The sequence below is a fragment of the Cladophialophora yegresii genome (assembly GCF_000585515.1).
Source record: "Cladophialophora yegresii CBS 114405 chromosome Unknown aczIN-supercont1.6, whole genome shotgun sequence".
Classification (NCBI taxonomy): Eukaryota; Fungi; Ascomycota; class Eurotiomycetes; order Chaetothyriales; family Herpotrichiellaceae; genus Cladophialophora; species Cladophialophora yegresii.
The window spans coordinates 712,285-732,158 of record NW_006913050.1 but is presented as its reverse complement, the minus strand read 5'-3'; the positions used below and the strand labels follow the sequence as shown (position 1 = coordinate 732,158).

The 19,874-nt window shown below is 54.1% G+C and overlaps 7 protein-coding genes across 7 annotated transcripts; 3 read left to right on the top strand and 4 right to left on the bottom strand.

The window, feature by feature from the left end:
- Window positions 1-1,754: 1,754 nt before the first annotated feature.
- Window positions 1,755-2,669, bottom strand: A1O7_08270 (uncharacterized protein; the record flags this gene model as incomplete). Its single annotated transcript, XM_007762263.1, has 3 exons — window positions 1,755-2,132; window positions 2,186-2,427; window positions 2,483-2,669. 3 exons carry the CDS (start codon window positions 2,667-2,669, stop codon window positions 1,755-1,757), a joined length of 807 nt encoding a protein of 268 aa, XP_007760453.1.
- A 1,038-nt stretch (window positions 2,670-3,707) lies between these two features.
- On the top strand, window positions 3,708-4,020 carry A1O7_08269 (uncharacterized protein; the record flags this gene model as incomplete). Its single annotated transcript, XM_007762262.1, has 2 exons — window positions 3,708-3,770; window positions 3,907-4,020. 2 exons carry the CDS (start codon window positions 3,708-3,710, stop codon window positions 4,018-4,020), a joined length of 177 nt encoding a protein of 58 aa, XP_007760452.1.
- A 765-nt stretch (window positions 4,021-4,785) lies between these two features.
- Window positions 4,786-6,300, top strand: A1O7_08268 (uncharacterized protein; the record flags this gene model as incomplete). Its single annotated transcript, XM_007762261.1, has 3 exons — window positions 4,786-4,802; window positions 4,885-5,226; window positions 5,535-6,300. The coding sequence occupies 3 exons, from the start codon at window positions 4,786-4,788 to the stop codon at window positions 6,298-6,300; spliced, it is 1,125 nt and encodes a 374-aa protein (XP_007760451.1).
- Window positions 6,301-6,578: 278 nt separating this feature from the next.
- A1O7_08267 (DEAD/DEAH box helicase domain-containing protein) lies at window positions 6,579-10,025 on the bottom strand (the record flags this gene model as incomplete). The annotated part of the gene is made up of 1 exon (XM_007762260.1): window positions 6,579-10,025. One exon carries the CDS (start codon window positions 10,023-10,025, stop codon window positions 6,579-6,581), a length of 3,447 nt encoding a protein of 1,148 aa, XP_007760450.1.
- Window positions 10,026-10,518: 493 nt separating this feature from the next.
- A1O7_08266 (uncharacterized protein) lies at window positions 10,519-13,288 on the bottom strand (the record flags this gene model as incomplete). The annotated part of the gene is made up of 2 exons (XM_007762259.1): window positions 10,519-13,099; window positions 13,263-13,288. 2 exons carry the CDS (start codon window positions 13,286-13,288, stop codon window positions 10,519-10,521), a joined length of 2,607 nt encoding a protein of 868 aa, XP_007760449.1.
- A 1,106-nt stretch (window positions 13,289-14,394) lies between these two features.
- A1O7_08265 (uncharacterized protein) lies at window positions 14,395-15,606 on the top strand (the record flags this gene model as incomplete). The annotated part of the gene is made up of 1 exon (XM_007762258.1): window positions 14,395-15,606. One exon carries the CDS (start codon window positions 14,395-14,397, stop codon window positions 15,604-15,606), a length of 1,212 nt encoding a protein of 403 aa, XP_007760448.1.
- Window positions 15,607-16,018: 412 nt separating this feature from the next.
- A1O7_08264 (uncharacterized protein) lies at window positions 16,019-17,946 on the bottom strand (the record flags this gene model as incomplete). The annotated part of the gene is made up of 4 exons (XM_007762257.1): window positions 16,019-16,242; window positions 16,692-16,890; window positions 17,288-17,625; window positions 17,724-17,946. 4 exons carry the CDS (start codon window positions 17,944-17,946, stop codon window positions 16,019-16,021), a joined length of 984 nt encoding a protein of 327 aa, XP_007760447.1.
- Window positions 17,947-19,874: the final 1,928 nt, after the last annotated feature.

Genomic DNA, 19,874 nt, shown 5'->3' with positions numbered 1-19,874 from the left:
ATTTAGGAAGAATACCCAGTCCCGCCAGTATAGTGATGTCGATCCTGCCATGATTGTATGCACCGCAGGTGAGCGGCAGGCGACTAGATTCTCTTAGGGTGCTACACAGTACATACTGGGTACTCATGGTTGGGTACAGTGAAATCGTTTGACTGCTCGATGGGCAATCACTGTGGGCTAGGCCCGGGAAGCCGTGCATGAGCTGAAAGGAGCTGAGGATTGCCGAGGCCAGAATTCATTGAAGAACAGGGATCCGCGCGGACTGGGGATGGAGAAGAAGGTACGTACCTAATTAGTGGATATGTCCAGAAAGCGAGTACGACGGACCGACTAACCGAGCGACTTCAAGCGGGAAGTGGCACGGTACATGCTTACTGATAGGTAGGTACCTCAGACACCTGCTCCGTCCGCCTTCTCACTGCTCAGTTGCTTGTCGTGTAGCTCCTCTGGCCTTGTTTCAATGGGCATCGTAGCATGACGCAGAAAGAGGTACACATACACATGTCGGATTCGAACTTGCTGAGCGAAGCAATGGTGGATGCCGTGTAAAAGGGTAGGGAGTGCACGTCCTTACCTATTGTACTATGTACCGCGGCATGGGCCCTACGCTCAGAGACATCGTGAGATGACAACGACAACCACAGCCCTAAGTACATGAATTTTTCACCAGTAGTCGTAGGGCCTTGACAGATTATGGCTAAAGTGCTACCGGGTAGAATGTACTCCCTACCAAGTGTACATCGCACGCCGCTGCTGCCCAACGGCCAGCACGCAGTCTCATGCCATCCGCCACACCGAGCCCCCCACTACCGCTCGCTGCGCTGCTCACTGGCGACCCTCAGACGAGGGAAAGCTTATAGACGCCCAGGTCTCCACATGAGTGGCGATTTTTTCACTGCTGTATCATGAAAATGCGTCGAGTCTACCGTGCTGGGAAAGTGGTTGACCCGATCGGGCGAGAGAACATGACCCTTGTGCATGGGGCTGAGCGCAGAAGCCTGGGGCAGAAGGGTGCGGGAGCTAAACAAGAGCCAGCGCCAGACCAGACTTTGGGGCGAGGAGAGCTGTGTGGAGCGCTTGAGTCTGCTGGTCTAGGATGGCATGGGATAGGACGAAGGGCGACACGAGAAGATAGTGGGATATGTACGCATTGAAGTGGCGGATTGCGAAAGGAGGGGTCTGGCTGTCTGTGTCTTCGGCTGAGCCTGAAACGGGTCAATGGCTGGTCTCGACTGGTCCATGGAGGAGAGGACCATGTCCGTCTTACTAACACGCGCGCAAGTACAGTACCCAACGAAGCTCGTGATGGAACTTTTGGACACTGGTCGATAGCTTGCCGTGCCATCGGAGGTCCTGGCTGCAGGACCGTCTTTGCGGAGATGAGGATAGCACAAACACTGCGGGGCTGACTGCGAGGTCATACACATAATGTACGTGGCTGTGCAGTCGGAGGTAAGTTCATATACTCGTACTCGTACTCGTCCTGTATCACAACTTGGATCTGATCTTGTGTTTCGTATCTCATCATGTATTAGTATGGCTTTTCCTGGGTATCTGTGTGAGAAACAGTGGCAAAATCTTGCTCATGCGAGGCTCTGGTGTCAGAATCGCCTCCGTAAGCCAGTCATCAACGTTTATCATGGATATCTGACTCAAAATACCATGTAGGTCCTCGTATTTCAGCGCGTCTCGCAGATGTTCGATGTTTTCACAAGCACATTTCCGCCTTCAACTCCTTCGGATCATGTCCTCCACTAAAAGGCCTGACCGTGGGTGACTGCGGGATGATGCGCGAGATCGGGTCTGCTGAGTTCAGGACTCATGGCATATCGTTCGCTTTTGGGACTCGCGCTGTACTTCGAGCTTGAAGCACCAGGACTCTGCGCTGCCTGAGGGAAAGGGCTTGAGATGGCCAGGTGCATTTTCGGCGTCTCGACCATAACGTCGTTCTTGCGGGAGTATGAAGGTAGGGTATCTCGCTTGCTGCCAAGGAAGAAGGATCGGTAGTGGCTTTTCCGGCTTGGAGGTTTCGGTGTGAACGCTTCCACATCAGCTTTGTGGGATGCAACGGCACCATGGGATCTGACTTGTCGAGCTGTGAGGTGGGCTTTGGTGTCTCGGAAAATGAAGCTCTGCGACGACATTTAGACAATGGTACTCGAATGAATAGAGCGCTTGTACTCACTGCAAAGAGGTTGATGAAGCCCATCACAAAGATGATGATCCCCGCAGCAATGACAAGGCGCCAGAAAGGCAAGCCAATGCTCTCCTGGCTTGTTGCTTGCTTGTTGAGATTTCCGAGCACGCTATTTCCGAGGAAGATCATGGCTACTCCAAGCATGACGAAGCTAGATCGAGGGCTGAAAAGAGGCCAATTTTTGGAAATGTACGACTTGAAGAGCGACAACTCGGTAAGGATTAGGAAGCCTGAACGAGAGTCAGCAAAAGTTCACCAGTTGCAATTGCGTTCCGAAAGACTCACCGCTCATTACGACTCGGATAATGTGTTCACAGGCATCGAAGAAGAAAAATTTTGATACAATGAAAGTCTTGACCAGCATGACTGAACTCGCCGCAATCACGGCTAGAAGGGCAATTATGTTCATGACTCGGAGGACGTTGAGCACGACGTAGCCAGCGCCGGCTAATTTCTTGGGAAAGAAGAGCATTCTGCTGTATTGGACTGGTTGAACTTGATTCGAGAAAGCGATATGTGTCGTCTGAAGCTCAACACTGTCGCCGGGGTATATAGAATTTTCTGACAGGTTAAGAAGGACTGTACAGTTTGCAAGAAGAAGATATTTGTGTAGATCAATTCAACAGTGAGAGCATCTCAAGAATAGAACAATAGGATTAGTGACGGCTATTGAGTCTGCGGACATCAATGGAGTCGAATGAACATAAGGAAAGCTGCAAGTGACAGAAGCTGGAGGGGGAGCGGCAGAAATGAACAATTCTTCAATGACTCTTGTCGAGCCTGGAGTCGATTGTCGTCTCGACATTCTTTCGTCTCAGAATGACAGTCGCAATAAGCGCGCGAGCGCGAGATGAAGCTGTAGTAAACCCATTGTGTATTCCACGAGCCGGACGTGTCCATTGGTCAGATGGTTGTACTGTCTGAAAAGACCTCGGGATCAGTTTCAGACAGGAAAGGGTCCTCGCGCGTGGCGATATCAAGACAAATCGAGCCTGCCGATGCCCAATGTAGTCAAGAATGTGCAGCTGAAGCAGACTCGATGGTTTTCCTCAGGCCTGATCGAGGCGAGGGAAAGGAGTGGATGAGGTGTAACGACACTTGAGGGTCAGCAGAATCTGAAACGCGCTTGAGAATTGCTGCCTTATTTGGCCCTTGACGCCCAGACCGTTTCCCAATTGCCACAGCCTCGAGCATGCCGAAGAAATGCAGTGATTTTCGTGGAGTGACCGGCAGGACACCTCAGCGCCATCAGGATCAGGATCAGTCAGGCATGAAGGTGGTGCGTATCGACGAGGTGAGATGAGGTTGATATCGAATCTGCTTCGGTCGTTCCTCGGACGCGCGATTTCTTTTTGCCGACAACCTGCGCTCGCCCTTGTAAGGCTCCGACTCAGACTGAACACAGAACTTCCCTACAGCTCTCTCACGGGTAGTCGCGTTCGTCGATAATCTACAATAGTCTGCTCCCAAACGGAAATTTAGACGCCCTTCTACACCCTGCGCCACCAAAATGACTCGAGGTAATCAGAGAGACAAGGCGCGCGAGAAGAATCTCAAAGAGCAAGCTGGACAGGTAAGATTATCGCCTCACAAGCAGACTCGCCGACTTCTCGAGCCTCTCGCCAGACAGCAGCTACGAGACTCCACCGGCTCGACAGACGGGATCCACGACGTGCAAGGGTATGACACTGACACTTGTCCTGCGACAGAAAAAGAAAAACACGCAATCTGGCACCGAGTTTCAGCGGACGAAAGAACAACAGGCAGCCATCATGCGAGAAAAGCAGGCAAAAGGTGGGTTTCTATATTCCTCTACTGTGTAGGTTGGGCACATAGATTTCATTCTGATTTCTGGGGACAGCCGAAGCCAAAAAGTCAGAAGGGGGGGCGGACACGAAGAAGAAATGACCCGCCTTCCTCGCAACGGTTCAAGACGCATAGTCTCTCTCCTGTCGTGGACGTACTGGGAATGGATATGAAGCGGCTTAGCGAGGAGTTCTGTGAGAGGTGCATGCAGCGAACAGCGGTCAATACTAGAGTCGGCTACATCTCGATCATTTGGTTGCTGGACCACCCACATTCTGTGGCCACGGACGTTCGAATTTGCTCCTTCTCTGAGTGATTATTGCGTGACGCGTAGAGGTTCCAGTCCCGACGACCACAGAGGCCACAGGCCATCTTGCTTGCTACCAGAAGTTGCCATGACCAGACTGTAACCAAGGATGTGGTCAAAACGCCATGTTCAGATGGTGTACTGCGTACGGAGTACTGGCTTTCAGATATTCACTCCCTCGTGCCCTGCTCGCATTCTCCTGCAAAAACAGTAGATATACGGAGTATCAAGTACATAAATCCAAGCGCACGACACGGTAGACCAGGCTGTACTCCGTACTCCTAGCACCGGCATCATTCCAGCCTCGCAATGCGGACCATCGATTTTCCGACTCCGCATACAAACCAGCGAGGCGACGTCTCAAGAATGCTTCTGCCCTTGACCACGGCAATCCTAAACAAGAGTACCAGAGTTTTCAAAAGCCAGACTGCCAATCTACCATGTAACCACTCTCGCCCTTGGAAAATTCGCCGCCATGACCCTCTGGAGCAGGTACGTTTACGCATCCCTCCCCGTCCCACTCGAAAACAAGAAACCCCAAAGGTAAATTAACGAAGAACCCTCCCACTTACAGCATAAAACCCTTCTGGCCCCTACTCTTCACATTCATCCTCCCAAGGGCACTCGCCTATTACCGCGCTTTGAAAGTCGCGTACCGAACACGCCCTCCCCCACGGCCCCTGGACAGCAAAACAACACGCGGCCTCAACGCGCTGTTCGGATCGATATGCACGTTTCTCTACGCCTCGTGGCCGAACCTGCGCGGCGACCTTAGCGAGCATAACGTCTTCGTGGTCACGCAGAGCAGGCTCGGTGTTGCGACGGATGTGCTCTTTGAGAGGCTGGCGCTGTTGAGGGAGGGGAGGCGGCTCATGCCCGTGGACGAGGCGCTACGGGCGAAGCTCACGTCGCCGGCGTAAGTCATCTCCTGTTTCTGCTGTGCTTTTTGTCCCATGCACGCAAGAACCGAGCCTTTGAAATGCGTTCGCTGTGTGTCATTCCCCATTCCCGATTCCCCGTTCTTGATGCTTCATGCCTATCATCATGTCTATGTCTATCCTCGCTTTGCTGCGCGTTCTTTACAGCACGTGCGCCATAACCCAGCCGTCGATGTGCAATCGATGGGTCGTTCCTCACCCCCATTCCCGATTCTCCACGTTTGATGCGTAATCCCTAATTCCTGCCTTATGTGAGGCTGAACGACTGATCAAAACGCTATCGTAGCCTCCGCCAACTCTACCTCCGCTTTGGCCCCTCAACCCTCCTGGGATGCCAATTCTGCCACCCCGACGATACCCTTTCGTACCTCCTCTACCACCTCCCCACGCACGCCGTCCTCCCGCACCTCTTCCACATCTTCACCCTCGGCCTCGCCACCTCCGAGCCGGTGGCAGGCTACGAAGCCAGCACCTGGCGACAGGGCACCGTATTGTGCGCCCTGATCCTCGCGGCCCTGGACGTGTTTCTAACGACGACATACGCCCCCATTGTACCGCCCACGACGACCGCCCCAGGGGGAACCTTCTGGGTGGGATCCTCGCTCCGATACTTGTGCCTTGTGGCCTTTGATGTGGGGGTGGCGGGTCTTATCTACGCCCACGCCACGCGCCGGTTCTGGTTGTTCCCCGTGATCAGCAGTGGGAATGCAGACCCCGAACTCAGCCGCCGCAGGACCGAGGAGACTGTCACGCAGGCGACGCTGGCGTTGCAGGTGGCGGGGACGAATTTGAGGGCGTACAGTATTGCGCGGAATGCTGTGGTAAGGGATCCCACCTTGAAGGGCGTGGATGATGACTATTGGCGGACTGTGGTCGCGGTGGAGGGGAAGGGGGACGAGAGTGTATGGGCGGAGGAGGAGGTTCAGGCGGCGATCGCCCGGGCATATGGGAGTGGTGGTGTGGATGTTGAGGGTGTGAGGAGGGAAGCTGAGGCGTTTGTTAGGCATGCTACGAGGGCGTTGGATGGGGGCGCAACCACGGGAGGGAGATAGAACTGGTGGTGGAATAGAAACTACTCTGAAAGGAACGAGATGACTCTGGAGATTGGTCTCAGCGGTCGGTACACTGCTTATGTATACATCAATACCATTCGTCGACCTCAGGCATTCCATTCAATCGTGATAGACTGCCGGTCGAATACATCGATTCGTCGACCTCAAGGATGCAATCGTATGAGTACGAGTAGTCCTCCCAAATCTATCATGCCAGTTTTGTTCATACCAGAGCCCCTCATGTTTTCATTTCTCAATCATTCTCACGTCCATCATTCCTAACCATCCTCTTCATCCTTGATGACAATCGCGTCCTCGTCATTCTTCTCCTTCTTCACGAACCCAGCCTCCCGTTCAACGACCCTCCGCCCATCCCGGCCCATAACCTCGGTCGCGAACACAATGGTCTCAACCCCAGCAGGCACGCGCTCCTCCTCGCCCTCAGGCAAAGCATCGACATCGATCTCCATCCCCAGCAGACTCTTCAAGATCACCTCCGCCCCGGCTTTACTCATGATCATGTTCTTCTCCTTGCATCGCTCATCGCAAATACACTCGGTGCAGCCCTCGAGACAATGACAGGCCGCGACCCGCCGGACCGCCCGCTCGAGCAAGCTATCGATGAATTCAAACGCCTTGGCCGCGATCCCACTGCCGGCGGGGCCACCTTTCGCATCATAGAACGTCAGTCTCGCAGGCCGTTTGCGCTGCGTCTCCTTCTTGGCAAACTCCTTCAGCGCGTTCTTGCACTCGGTGCGCACGTCGCCGGGCATGCTGACCACGAACTGCGGCATCAGACTCATGAGGGCGTGTTCCGCGGCGTGGATTCCCGCCGCAAGGTTCAGGCGCTTGCGTTGCAAGATTTGGAGCGCGTATTTGGGCACGTCGAGCCACAGGCCCTTGGAGTGGATGATGATAGGCGGGTTGTCCACGGCCACGGCGTCTAGGATGCGACGCTTCTGGTCCACCTTGAAGAACCCGAATACTACGGCGTGCACCTTGATGCGTCCGAAATATGCCTTTGTCAGAGACGTGGCGGAGACGCGCCGGACTTGTTCCGTCTCGATGGGGTCCACGTCGGTGTAGTCGCGCTGCTGCGTTGTCCAGTCGACTTTGACGAGCTGCACCCGTGCCATCTTGCGTTCCGGCGAGAATTCCTTGACCATGTATGTTCGGCCTTGGTGCAGGAAGATGCCGCCGTCGTAGAGCGTGAAGAAGGCCCGCGACGCTTCCACTTCCTCGAGCACGATGTTTCGGCCGTGCGTGATGTCAATGACTGCAAAGTGATCCTCTTCGGTATCCCTGATTGCCACGCATCGGGACGGCAAAGGTCGAAACCGCGCATTGCAGTGGTAAAACCCCATCGGGTCGTACGTTAGTCGGTCCGCGCATATTTCCGTCACCATTTTCCCCAGGTACTTTTCGTCTTCGTCAGGTTTGATAGGCATTTCGAACGCGGCGCATTGGATGTGTCCCTCCACGACAAGTTCGTTGGTCAGGTCGACCTGCAATTCGCAGTTAGGTTTGGTGAAGATCTCGTCTGGGTTTTGCATGTAGTATTGATCCACGGCGAACGCGTCGCCGACCAGTACCGAAAGTGAATCGCGATTTCGGCGCCCAGCTCGACCGCTTTGTTGTCGCAGGTTAGCAATCGTGTATGGAAACCCCATCGTGACGACGGCGTCGAGGGAGCCAATGTCCACGCCTAGTTCGAGCGCGGTAGTGGCGATGATGCCCATGAGCCTGCCGCTGAACATCTCTGATTCGATGCGCCGGCGGTCCTGGGCTGAGTAGCCGCCTCGATATCCCATGACCAGTGCGGCACATTCTGGTCTCTCGAGGTTGGTGAATTCGGCCTTGACTGCTGCCAGCAGGACTTCGCACTGCTTCCGCACGCGACAGAATGCAATGGTTCGAACACCGCGTAAGATGAGCTGACAGATCAGCCGTGCGGTCTCGGCAAAGGCGTCGCCTCGCCCCGAGGATTGGTCACCTGGGTCCTTGTACGGTGTATTCCAGCAGATGAACTCCTTGCGACCGGACGGCGACCCGTCAAAATCCGTCAGCTTGACTTTATCGACGCCGAATATCGTCTTCATGTGTTCTTGTGGGTTCGCCACTGTGGCGGAACAAGAGATGAATTTCACCTTGCGGTTTCCCACCGCGGCACATATTCGCCGCAACCGACGCATGATGAATGCTACATGGGCGCCGAAGAGGCCATTGTACACGTGCAGTTCGTCAACGACGACGTACTTCAGGTTCTGGAGGAATGTTCTCCACCCGCTCTCCTGCGGCAGTATTGTGATGTGCAACATGTCGGGATTCGTGAAGATGATTCGACCTTCATCCCGGATCTGATTGCGTTCCCTCATCGGGGTATCGCCATCGAAGGTTTCGACAATGGTGTGCTCCAAGCCAGGAATGTACTTCAGTAGCTCTTTCATACTTCTCCTTTGATCCTGGGCGAGTGCCTTGGTCGGGAAAATATACATGCCTCGACTTTCGGGGTCCTTCTCGAGTTCGTGAAGCATTGGGATCTGGTATATCAGCGACTTTCCTGAGCTGGTTGACGTGGACACGATAACATGGTGGCCATCATGCAGGTTGTTGATTGCTTCCGCTTGGTGAGAATAAAGCTTGGTGATGTTCTTGCAGTTGTATAACGCGTTGACTAAGTTCTGGGACAGCGGGAAGCTCAGATCGCCGTATATCGCAGGCTGGGGATCAAAGACGCGATGTCCATCTGGCACAATCTGGTGCGTATACCACTCCAACTCGCTGATCTCCTTGACGATGTCGGAAATGGATCTTCGTTCTTTCGGGATCACCTTGGGCAAACCTTCAACTTGTGGAGCTGGGGTTTCGTGGTGAGATGCGGAGGGATAAGGAATGTATTGTTGTTTCATTTCCATAATCTTTTCGACCGCGTCCTTTTGCTCTTCAGCACACTGATTGAGAAATGAATTAATAGCCGAGGTGAATTTGACGTTGCGCTTCTCGATGAGCCTCAGCATGGACTTCTGGCTGAACACAGGCATCTTGAGGTCTTCGTTGCGTAACTTGTTCGTGGCTTTGGTCGGCTGCCCTGTCTTGGGATCAATGACCTGTCTCTTCAGATCGCCATCAATGAATTCAAACAAAAGCAGCTCCTTGGCTTCTCCCGGAGGGTCTTTTGGCCCGCTCTCATCCTCTTGGAGCGATCGAAAGTGTTCTGCCCTGCCACCCTTGACACCGTCTTCTTCACCCATCAGTGTGACGAGCAGGTGTTCTTCGTCCACGTATGCAAAGTTGATGGCTCGAGGTACCAAAGCCTTCACCTGCGCCACATCGTCCTCCACCAGCGGCCGCTTGATATGTCCTTCCACCGCAGCCTTGATATTGTCCCATGTCGTCGCGAAGTGCTTCCTGGTGCAGCAAAATGTGTAGACTAGATTCAAGGCGCGGTGTAGTTGAGATAGGTATTTGAAGTGCTCTGGCCACTCGATCTCCGTTTCAACGAGGTTAGAGGAGGAACTCCGCCGCAGCACTGCTGGCTTTGAGGATGCCTTGGTCCGCCTAGGCTTTGCGCCCCCATCGTGCCCTTTCGTCGGAACCGTAGCCGTTGTCGATGTAGTGGCAACCGAATCAGCGTCAGTTGACTGCGCTTCAGCGTCGTTGGGTTGCCGCTTTCGCTTTCGATTGACGGGCACTCGAGACACCGTCGCCGCCTGCAACTTCGCCATGAGGGGTCGAAGGCTCAAGGTGTCAGACGTCGGGTACGAATGGCCGTAGCCCAGACCATTTTCGACCTGCGTGGCGCCTCAAACAATGAACACGGCCCAGAACACGAACCACGTTGATCTCGAGGCCTGATCGAGTGACGTCAACAGGCGAATTTACACATCGCGTCCAACCGCGGAAAAGGCACGAAAGCATGTGACGAGGGAAGGCATCCCTGGGGGAGAACGTGAGGCGCAATGAGAAAGCATCATCTACAATCAAGTGCAATTCCTGTCTATTTGAGTACACAGACTCCAAGTGTCCAAGTGCCTTTGTTCCTGGCACACCGCCGTCGTCAAAATGCCAGCACGACGCTGGATGTCGCTGGCGCCCGCGACGCCGACAGAAGAGCAAGAGAGACACAACATGACGCCGGATGGCCACGGCGCCCGCGACGGCGACAATACAGCGCTCCATCGCCGCCGCGTCCACCCGACCGAATCATGCTGTTGGCGCCTATTGCGCGCCACGACCTCCCTGGTGCTCCCGCGCACGTCGCTGCAGGTCTTGCAGCTGCCGGAGCTGCTGCAATCTGACCTCGGGGGGTGGGATGTTGTCCATCCCGAACCCCCCGGCCATTGCACGTGCCTCGGCCAGGATCTGGCCGACCTCACGATCTGGCCGGCGTGCCTCAAGCTGCTCAACACGTGCCTGCAGGTTGTGCATGTGCATTTGACGGTCGTTGATTTGCAGCACGCGATTGTTGATGTCGCGCATGAAGACACCGCCGGCAGGGTGGTCGAGGAGGTTTTGCATGGCGACAGTGCGAGTTTCTTTGATCTCAGGGTCGATTCGCAGCTGATTCTCATCAAGATCGGCATCTATGGCTTTGGCTTTAGAGATAGCTTCCTTCTCGGCTTCGATGGCCTCCTTTTCATGTCTGTCGTAACCCGGTTCGTCGTAGAGGATGCATTTACTTGGGTCAAAGTGATTGTAAGAACCACCAGGAAAGTCGGTGATGTCGTCGTTGCAAACGTAACAAAATGCACTGCCGCATCGCGTGCAACCCATCTTGTTGCAACCAAAGTCCTTGAGGATTGGCGCGCCACATTTTCGACATGTCCGTATAACAGCTGCTGATCGGGCTTCTTCGACGAGATGTCGCGCCGACAAGACCTTGTCTACACTGGCTTCTTCACAAGTCTTTGGTGCATGGTCGTCCTTCTTGCATCGTCTGCAGGTGGCGCGAGAACACTCTGGGTTCTGACAGAAGTATACAGGCTCTTCTTTGATATCTCCGCAAATGGCTTTGTAATCGCAGCACGGGCATTGTTCCAGGCCTTCAATGTTGGCGGCCATGATCTCAGCTTGCTGTTGGTTAAGTTCCAAGCGATCGAAGGTGGTGATGGGGATTGCTCTGCCGATGTCTTCATGGGAAAGCTGTGCCTCACAACCACTATCGTCCATGCAAAGCATCTCATGTTGCAACATACCGACTTGTGTGTCTGCTAGCCCCTCCACACACATGAAACAGAAGTTGTGCGGAACCTCTGCAGTGCAAGGCACGACGCGGTTGAGAGGTACCTGGGCGTCGTAGCAGCATTGACACTCTATAATGGCGCCAGACTGAATATGTTCGGCCAAGTTCAACGCTTCGGCTTCTTCTTTCGCCTTTCTCGCCGCCTCTTTGATTTCTTCACGCATGACGTACTGTTTCGCGGCTTGCAGTTCGTTCACACGGTTTGCATACTCTCGTGGGATGCGGTGGTCCTTGGCTCTCAACAGATACTTCTTCTCAATGTCAGGTCTTGGTTGCTTTCGACGTGGGTAAGGTTTCAAATGCACCGTGTAGTACTGGTCTTCCAATTCGTGGATAGCGACGTAAGTATCGAAGATTGACTTCTTCTCTTTCACCATCTCATCAACAAAATGAGTAGGAACATGCGGGAAGTGCTTAGCGACCAGGATAGTAGCGTCTTTCAGGTACATGTCGTCTTTCGGAAGCTCTCGGTTCCATGTGATTGTGATGCCTGTACCATCGATTGCTGAGCTCGTCTTGCTAGCCGTGGCAGCGCGCTCTTTCGGATACGACTGCATTTCAACGATCTCGGAGATGATCTTCTCAGCAAGAGGTGGCGGTCCAAGAACAATTAGATCGTCGTCAGCATCATCCTCAACGTGTCGTGACTTTGGACGTTCTTCTCGAATCTTCTTCTGGATGAAGGCACGTTCGATATCGGGAAAGACCTCAAGTAGACTATCAAGACAGCGCTTCTCGAATGCGGCGCTGTGCTCGACTGCAACATCGTCGTCAGAGCTTGAATTGACGTCGTAGGTCGTGTAGCCCATCTTCTGTTCTCGTTGTAGCTTTGCCAGTCTCTGTTCTCTCCTTGTAATAAGATCGGCATCCCACTTATCACACAGCTCCTGATGGCCTTGGACGGTACCAAGCGCAACCGGGAAGCGTTCGTAGCCAGGCCCTCGATACATCTTTACCTCGAGCCGGCTGTCGACATAGTATGGTGGTTCTATGGGTTCTTCCTTCTGCTTGGAAGGCTGTGACTTGTGGTGTGTCGTATAACTTGGGCCGGAGGCAATGGGAGTTGCGCCAGGTAGCTTAAAGGTTGGAGGCCAGGCATACTGTTGGTTTTGTAGATCCGAAGCCAGCACATCACGTCTGTGTTGTAAGATGGGACGCACCTGCAGCGGCGCTGGGTCCATTACGGTGGGTGTATCAACTGAAGGTGCACGGCGTTTCATGCTAGCTCGGGTCGGTGGTGGCTGAGGAGAACCGTCCTGAGAGCTGCCATCCGGGCGCGGTCGCTTGTGACTTGGGCCAGGTGGCAGTATGACAACATCCATGTCCGAGCCATCAGCATCACTGGATGAGTCGATTGTAACGACCTCTCTGCCGGCTTCTGCAGGAATTTGCTGGGCAAGGGGAAGCTGTACAGGTTGGCCGACTACGGCTTCATCGTCATCGGACACCTCGATGACAGGTTCATTCCGTTCCTCAAGGGTCTCTCGTACTCGGCGAGGAGATCGATACACAGTGGTGTTTGGAAGTTCATCGAGTTCGCGGGGTATCTCCTTCCATCTAGAATTGAGACCGTTAGCTTTCGAAGTTGTAGAGCCGACGGGATCGGACAGGGGTACGGAGGATAACCTCTAAAATCCGTCGCTGAGCGATGGTAATGGAGTGGTCCAAGACACCATGTCTGATTGTGCATAAGGGGCATCTTCTTCCAATCGTCACTTACCCTGGGCCCATTGGCTCGTACGACATTGTGGATGTTGAGCTGAACCGTCGAGATTCACAGGTTGTTCAGAGGTGGCTGTCCGCAGGTATGAGCTGAGTCCCCCAAATTGGACACGGAGGGCTGCGAGGGACTGAGATCAGGCTAGAACAGAGACTTGAAGAGAAGGAGGAACGGAAGTACTGTGTCTGCCTGTGATTGTCGCGGCGGGTACAGTCCAAGAGTGCCGGCGAGGTGGCCGGGAAAGAAGAAAGTGAGTGTCAAGTTTGCGAGAGTAAAAAAAGAACACGGCAAACTTGTCGCAATAAATACTGCAGAATGTGCGGCTGTCGCGTGTTATTCACTGATTGTTTTCTGTTGCAATTCCGGCATCTTCGATTCAGTGAAGTGCGCGGACAGTGAAGTTCTGGTCTGGCAGAACTATATCTGATTGAGTCACCGCGACTGCCGCTCGATGGCTTGGTTTCATGCTTCGATTGCTCTGCTCGGTCGAGACTATGGTGAGGTCTTGCCCCCAATATCTGAGCATGTCGCTGCTGCTGCTGCTGCTGGACGGCGTAGAGAAGCAGCTTGGGAGGGGTAAAGAGAGACAGCCATCAGTTCTGCCACTGCCACTGCCACTGCAACACACCAGTCAGCAGGTCACATCATGCAACAGCTGTCAAGCCATCCATTGTCTGGGATTCAGTCTTGGTTCTTGGTATGTGTGCCTTCTTCAACATTCATCCCAAGAAACAACCTCCTCGCAGATGACCACGGGGCAGCGTCGTGGGGTGAGACAGACGCATGGTAGCGTCGATGATGGTACGTAGCCATTTAGGGTCCTTCTCGGCTAAATCTGTTGAGCCGCAGTGCATTGAATGCCATCATGTTCTTTATGTTATCCTTCTCTACTCTGTGCAGCCGGCCGCGAGTGTTTTGAAGAGCACGTCTCTGCACTCTCTATCATGTTCCAGTGTCTATGAGGAGCCGTGTCTAATCCTCCTGTGACTGTTATTGGCTGTAGGTTCAGACACGCCTTGTGACAGGTGTTGCGAAACTTTTTCCTTCATCTTGAGTCGGCCTGCTCTAGCACTTACAGACATCATCTAGGTGACTACTCGTACTATCATAGAGACAGACAGCAATAAGCACCATGGCTACACCAGAAAATGCTCAGTCTTTTGCCTCCCTTTCGACATCCCAGCCTCCTGTCGTCGATGCCGGCGCTTTACCATCTGGTCAATCCACAGCTCTAAAGCTCGAGCCTGCCACGCCTCTCGAGTACGTTCAAACGGCATACCTCAACGCCGATGAGTGGAAGGGCCCATTGACCATCAAACAATACCTCCAGCGCGAAGATATCCTACAGGCCGCCGATTTGACAAAAGACGCACGGATCACTGGGTGGATTTTGACCTCCGACTCACTACCCAAAAATGCGGACGGATCGAGACCTATTTTCGCCAGCTGCGAGACTATCCCCATCCATGCTTATGTTGCCCGCGACGGCGTTGTCGAAAAGGTCCAGGCACATGGCATCGCTTCGGTCTATAATCGACCGGAACACCGGGGCAAAGGTTATGCTTCTCGCATGATGGCAGAACTGGGCAAGAGACTGGAGACCTGGCAGTCATCACACGGTTCGAAAAATCGTTTCTCTGTGCTTTTCTCGGATATTGGACAGACGTTTTATGCTAGGTTTGGGTGGAAAGTCTTTCCGTCTACCCATATTCACCTGCAACAGATCAATCGGCTGGATTACCAACGAGCCACCTCTGGGCTCCCTACAGTCGAAGACTTGTCGTTGGAGGACCTGAAGACCATACCGGCCGTCGAGTACGTTGAACACCGCTTGCAGCAGATATCCAAAACAGATCAAGGCAAAACCCACGTCGCCATTCGTCCTGATTTGGAGCACTTCGAGTGGCATTTTGCTCGAGATGAGTTCCAGACTAAGGTCATGGGAAAGCGCTTTCCGGAAGTAAAGGGAGCTATCCACCGATCCACCGGTCTCGCTCTAATTTGGTGTCGCATCTACGCGGCCAAGAAGCCTGATTGGCAATTACATATCCTCCACACCGTAGTTCCGCCTTCCATGCAGAGTTCTCAAGAGGCCGAAGCCGTGATGGCTGCTCTGCTTGCAAGGGCCCAGTTGGAAGCACATGAATGGGAAATGGCTAGCGGGGTTGAAGTATGGGACCCTTCCGACTTCGTGGTCACTTCGGCTCAGAGGCTGCGAACGGAAGAGCAAGGTAAAGTGGACATCATTACTCGTGACAAGGAGCATTTATGCAGTCTGCGATGGACTGGTGGGCCTGGCGTGGATGTGGTCTGGCTAGCCAAGGAGAAGTACGCCTGGTGTTGAGCGAGTGGTGTTCGCCCTCCTACGAAGCCAACATCTGCCGACTTGGCTATGACAGTGCACGGCGGCGGTCCAATCGCCAGATTTGCTCTTCTGCTGCTCATGTTTCACGCCAAGGTGGTCTCGTCTAGCCATCTACAACGCACCTCGCTCCGTACAACACTCAGGCTCATGGGAAAGTGGGTGAGATGGGCCATGGAACCTGGCTCAAATTCTCGTCGGCGATGCCATTGGGCGCATCCAGCGCCAAATTCAAGTTCGATATACATCTCAGGGCCCCGTGGGTCCGCATCGGTCCCTTCTTGTGTTTCTCGAGTCTCAGTCGCAGCTGCAGATTACCTCAGCGGCACGTCCATTTCTCCATCCCCATCTCCTTCTATCAAGCAGGCTGCGATATCATATATGTACCATTGCTTCATTCCCGGCCCTTACTAAACAGGCTCTGTTCGGCGTCTTTTGAGAAGCCCAGGTTGAGAGAACCTGCCAGAGCACATGTGTTCCTACCAGCCCAGATGCCGTGGGTGATATCAGAGCTCAAGGCCTCATCAATGAGTGTACCAGATCCTGGAGAGACGCTGTTCTCGGTCAGAGCAGCAGCCCTTGACTCCCCATGGTTGAACGGATTAAGCACACCGCGGCCTGGTATAGAATCAGTTTTCGTGAGGACCATCCGGTAACCACACGCTGATAGCTTCCCAACTGAGGGAAGACCTTGTGCGAGACATTACTTACCAGGTATGCTCAACAATTCACTCACGTCTTGAGGAACAGTCTCAAAGCCTCCTCTTTTAGACTTCGATCAACTCAAAAACGGGCCAGGCTGCTACAAGCCCACTTCCAGTGCCAGAGTTGTGGACTCACGCATGATTCCACAAACGACCGACTCGATCTTGTCATTGCTTGCGCATGGGCTTTCGCCGCATCCAAGCACGTGTGGAAGTACATCATTCATTAACGGGCCGCAGGTCCTGGCAAACACCATTACATTATTGTCAATGGTCTTTTATCATCTTACCAACCAAGCCAGTCACCAACACTCCCAATCTTCGCCCTCATCCTCGACTCCTCACCCGGGCCTGCAGACTTACATATCGGCGTCAAGTTTGCGTTGACGCCTATCCCGAAGACAGCCATTCTAGTGCCGCTGCTGTTCACGCCAGTCGCGTACGCCGAGATGACTCGGATCATCCACTCCCACGCTTTCGGGGTTCCGCCGAACGTGCCGAATAGCTTTGGGGAATTGTAGACAGACTTTAGGGAGTGCTGCAGGGCTCTAGCAGGATAGGACTACATTCGAGGTACAAGGTGTGTCCTGGCTACTCATTGCGAGTTGGCGCACTCCGCCTGTCGACGCTGGATGATCTTCTCTGATGCCAGTCCCCGTGAGTCACACCCTACTCCATACACATTAATTTCAACGTTCTATCCCGCTATTGCTGTCCGCCCGGGAATCCCGCCGGGGTAGGGAACAAGACAAAGGCATCCACAATCGACTGCCACGCCTCAATGTTCCACAGAGGCAGGAGAGTATCTGACCCGTCTCTCCCCCGGCTCCATCACTGCCACTCGCCACATTGGCAATCATCTGCCTCCGCATCGCGTTCCCGAAATTCAAGGGGCATCGGTCTACGAATCCACATCGACGAGAAAGCGCTCCACCGTGCGCCAAACCGCACTTCATCACCCCAGACGGCGAATCCAGGAGAATCTCAAGTTCGGCTCCCCCTGCACTGCTCGACTTTTCGCATCGTCGATGCCACGCGACCAGCCCGCGATGCCGCGCGAAGTACTGCCACACGTCCTTTTGTTCGATGCTCGCTTCGACGGAGGTCCTTGTGAGTCCGTCCCCGACCTTGGCTTCAATGCGCAGGCCGGAGTTCGTGGCGTCGGCTTCGCGTCTCGCGGTCGCGCTGTTGGGGTCGGTTGTGGAAGATAGGCGGGCGGCTGTTGAGAGGACGATCAGCGCATGAGGGGGGAAGCTGAAGAAGTGGAAGGGACGTTGATGCGTGATGCATTCAGGATCTTGAGAACGTAGATCAGGACGTCGGGGGACGAGGTCAGGAGATCCCAAAGATGAGAACGAGAGGAGGAAGAAGACGACGGCGCGTTGGCTCAGTCACGGCACAGTGTGACTTCGTGGATGACAATTGGTAGACCTTTCAGCTCAGCGCGCAGGGAGCCTAGAGGCATTCGCAACAGCAGTGTCAGAGTGCGTCGTGCCACGGCTTTCTCCATCATCGTCGTGTAGATGTGGTTGACCCCATTCCCAAATATCCGGGCAGGTGAAAATGGAGGAGGGGTTTCGAGTTCGGTGACTGCTTTCTTGAAGTCGGTCAGAGACATGTTGATCACAACATCACTTTGAAGTCGGACCAGAGTGATGGTCGTCATATGGGAGCCTCTCGACTCCCGCCGACACTTTGGACGAGACACCTCGTGCTGATGAGGGCCGTCACATATACTGTCCGTCGGCTATCGCTGTCTCGCCTCGATGATGTGGCTGGCAGCAGCCGTCAATCTCACTTTGTATGTCTCATTGCCAGTTCTTTGCGCATCATCCGCCATCCTCTGTAGGTGAGCACAAACCAAGCGTGCCCAGAGACGATGCGTACTCACGATGAGCAAAGGTAGAAGTAACCTTCAAGGGCGATCTTAGCCGATGACCTTCGATACTAAGTACTGGACCGGGTACGTGGCCTGTCCTTGTGGATTCTGGGTGCTTCCAGGCTGGACAACCCTCTGATCACGATGCGCAGGACACCTGTCAAGGTCGAGGTCGGTCACAAGCCCGGCGGCCATTGCAGGAGCATGAACATGAACAGCTGCTTGCTCATGGGATTGAAGTGGAAACGATGGGTTCCATGCCAGCAGCTAGCAGGACGAGCAGAGTCCAGCTCCTGCAACAGGCCCCAGGTTCCTCTCATTGCCAACCATGACTTATTCTTGAGGAACTCCTTGGTTAAGACTCCAGCCTTCTCAGATGCATGTGGTTCTCCTTCGATACAAGCCGTCACGATATAGGTAGCCAGGACGAGCACGGAAGATTGTGTCCCGAGGGTCGCCGCATCAGTCCGTGGGGCCACGATGACCAAAAGGGGAAGTATTCTTGAATGTACACATTTATACTTGCTCAGCAGGGCGTGCGTCGGCCTCCACCATGGTGAGCAGGCCATGATCAAATGGCATCGAGGCATCTGAACTGTCCTCTTCAACCGTCGACCGTGCTGTGTTGCTTCTAGCACTTCCAGTGGCCATGAAGGGGGACAGCCATACCCAGAGGGAACAAACATCCTGGCGTCTATCGTGGCAGCATTGCCCATCCCACCAGGAACTCTATCGGGACCTAGCAAGGAAAGGACGGCCGTCGACCTTCTCCTCGAGCTATCGACCTCGTGGACTGCTTCTCCCTCTTGCGTCACGGGATTTCTTCGAGAACCCGTTCCTTCTCAGCGCTGACATCGATCGCTGCCCTCGCTGCCCCCTGCAGGCGCATCTCGCCTTTATAGTATCGCAACGGACACAGGCTCTTCGTCTTGATTGAGCATTCTCGACCACATTCATCACCCCTCCGTGTTGTAATACCCGGACTGAGACGAGACGAGACGAGAGGGCGAAGGGTGGCAATATCCCGGAGGCCCAGTCATGAGCGCAACAGGAGTTCGAAGACCTCCGCTCGTGCATCAACTGAGGCTCGTTGGTGTGTCGACTAAGGGACGCCCGATCGAAAAGCTTGAGCTGAATAACGGCCATGGGCGGGCATGTAGCACCGGTGGAACTGCTTGAACCGGGCACAGCGGCATCATGACCGTTCCGGTGGTTGGTGCTCGGATCCTCGCCGTCACCGTTGCAAAACCCGATCAGCAAGCGCTGGGAGAAATCAAGAACAAAGAGTCAAAAGCCAACCAATGGGAGGTCAACAACCGATCTTGGATGCCGCGGAAGACATTGGACACGATTGACACAGCATGGCCTACCTGTAAATGGGCAGTCGGACCAGTACTTTGTTGAGTCCGTGCTCAGCCCGTCCCACTCTTACCATTGAAACCATGGAATCCATCACTATCATCGATATCATCAATATCGTCGATATCATCAATCTCCTACGTGCCGATATTCCCTCGTATGCAATGAGCACATGTACTTACAGACCCCAGTACCTTGTGTTGGCTGCTGGTTACGGGCAGCTGCAGGACGGCCGCCCGGAGTCGTTTACCGGCCCGCTCTGTCAGACGATCCACGGTGTATGCATTAAGTCCGTCTGGACAGAGACA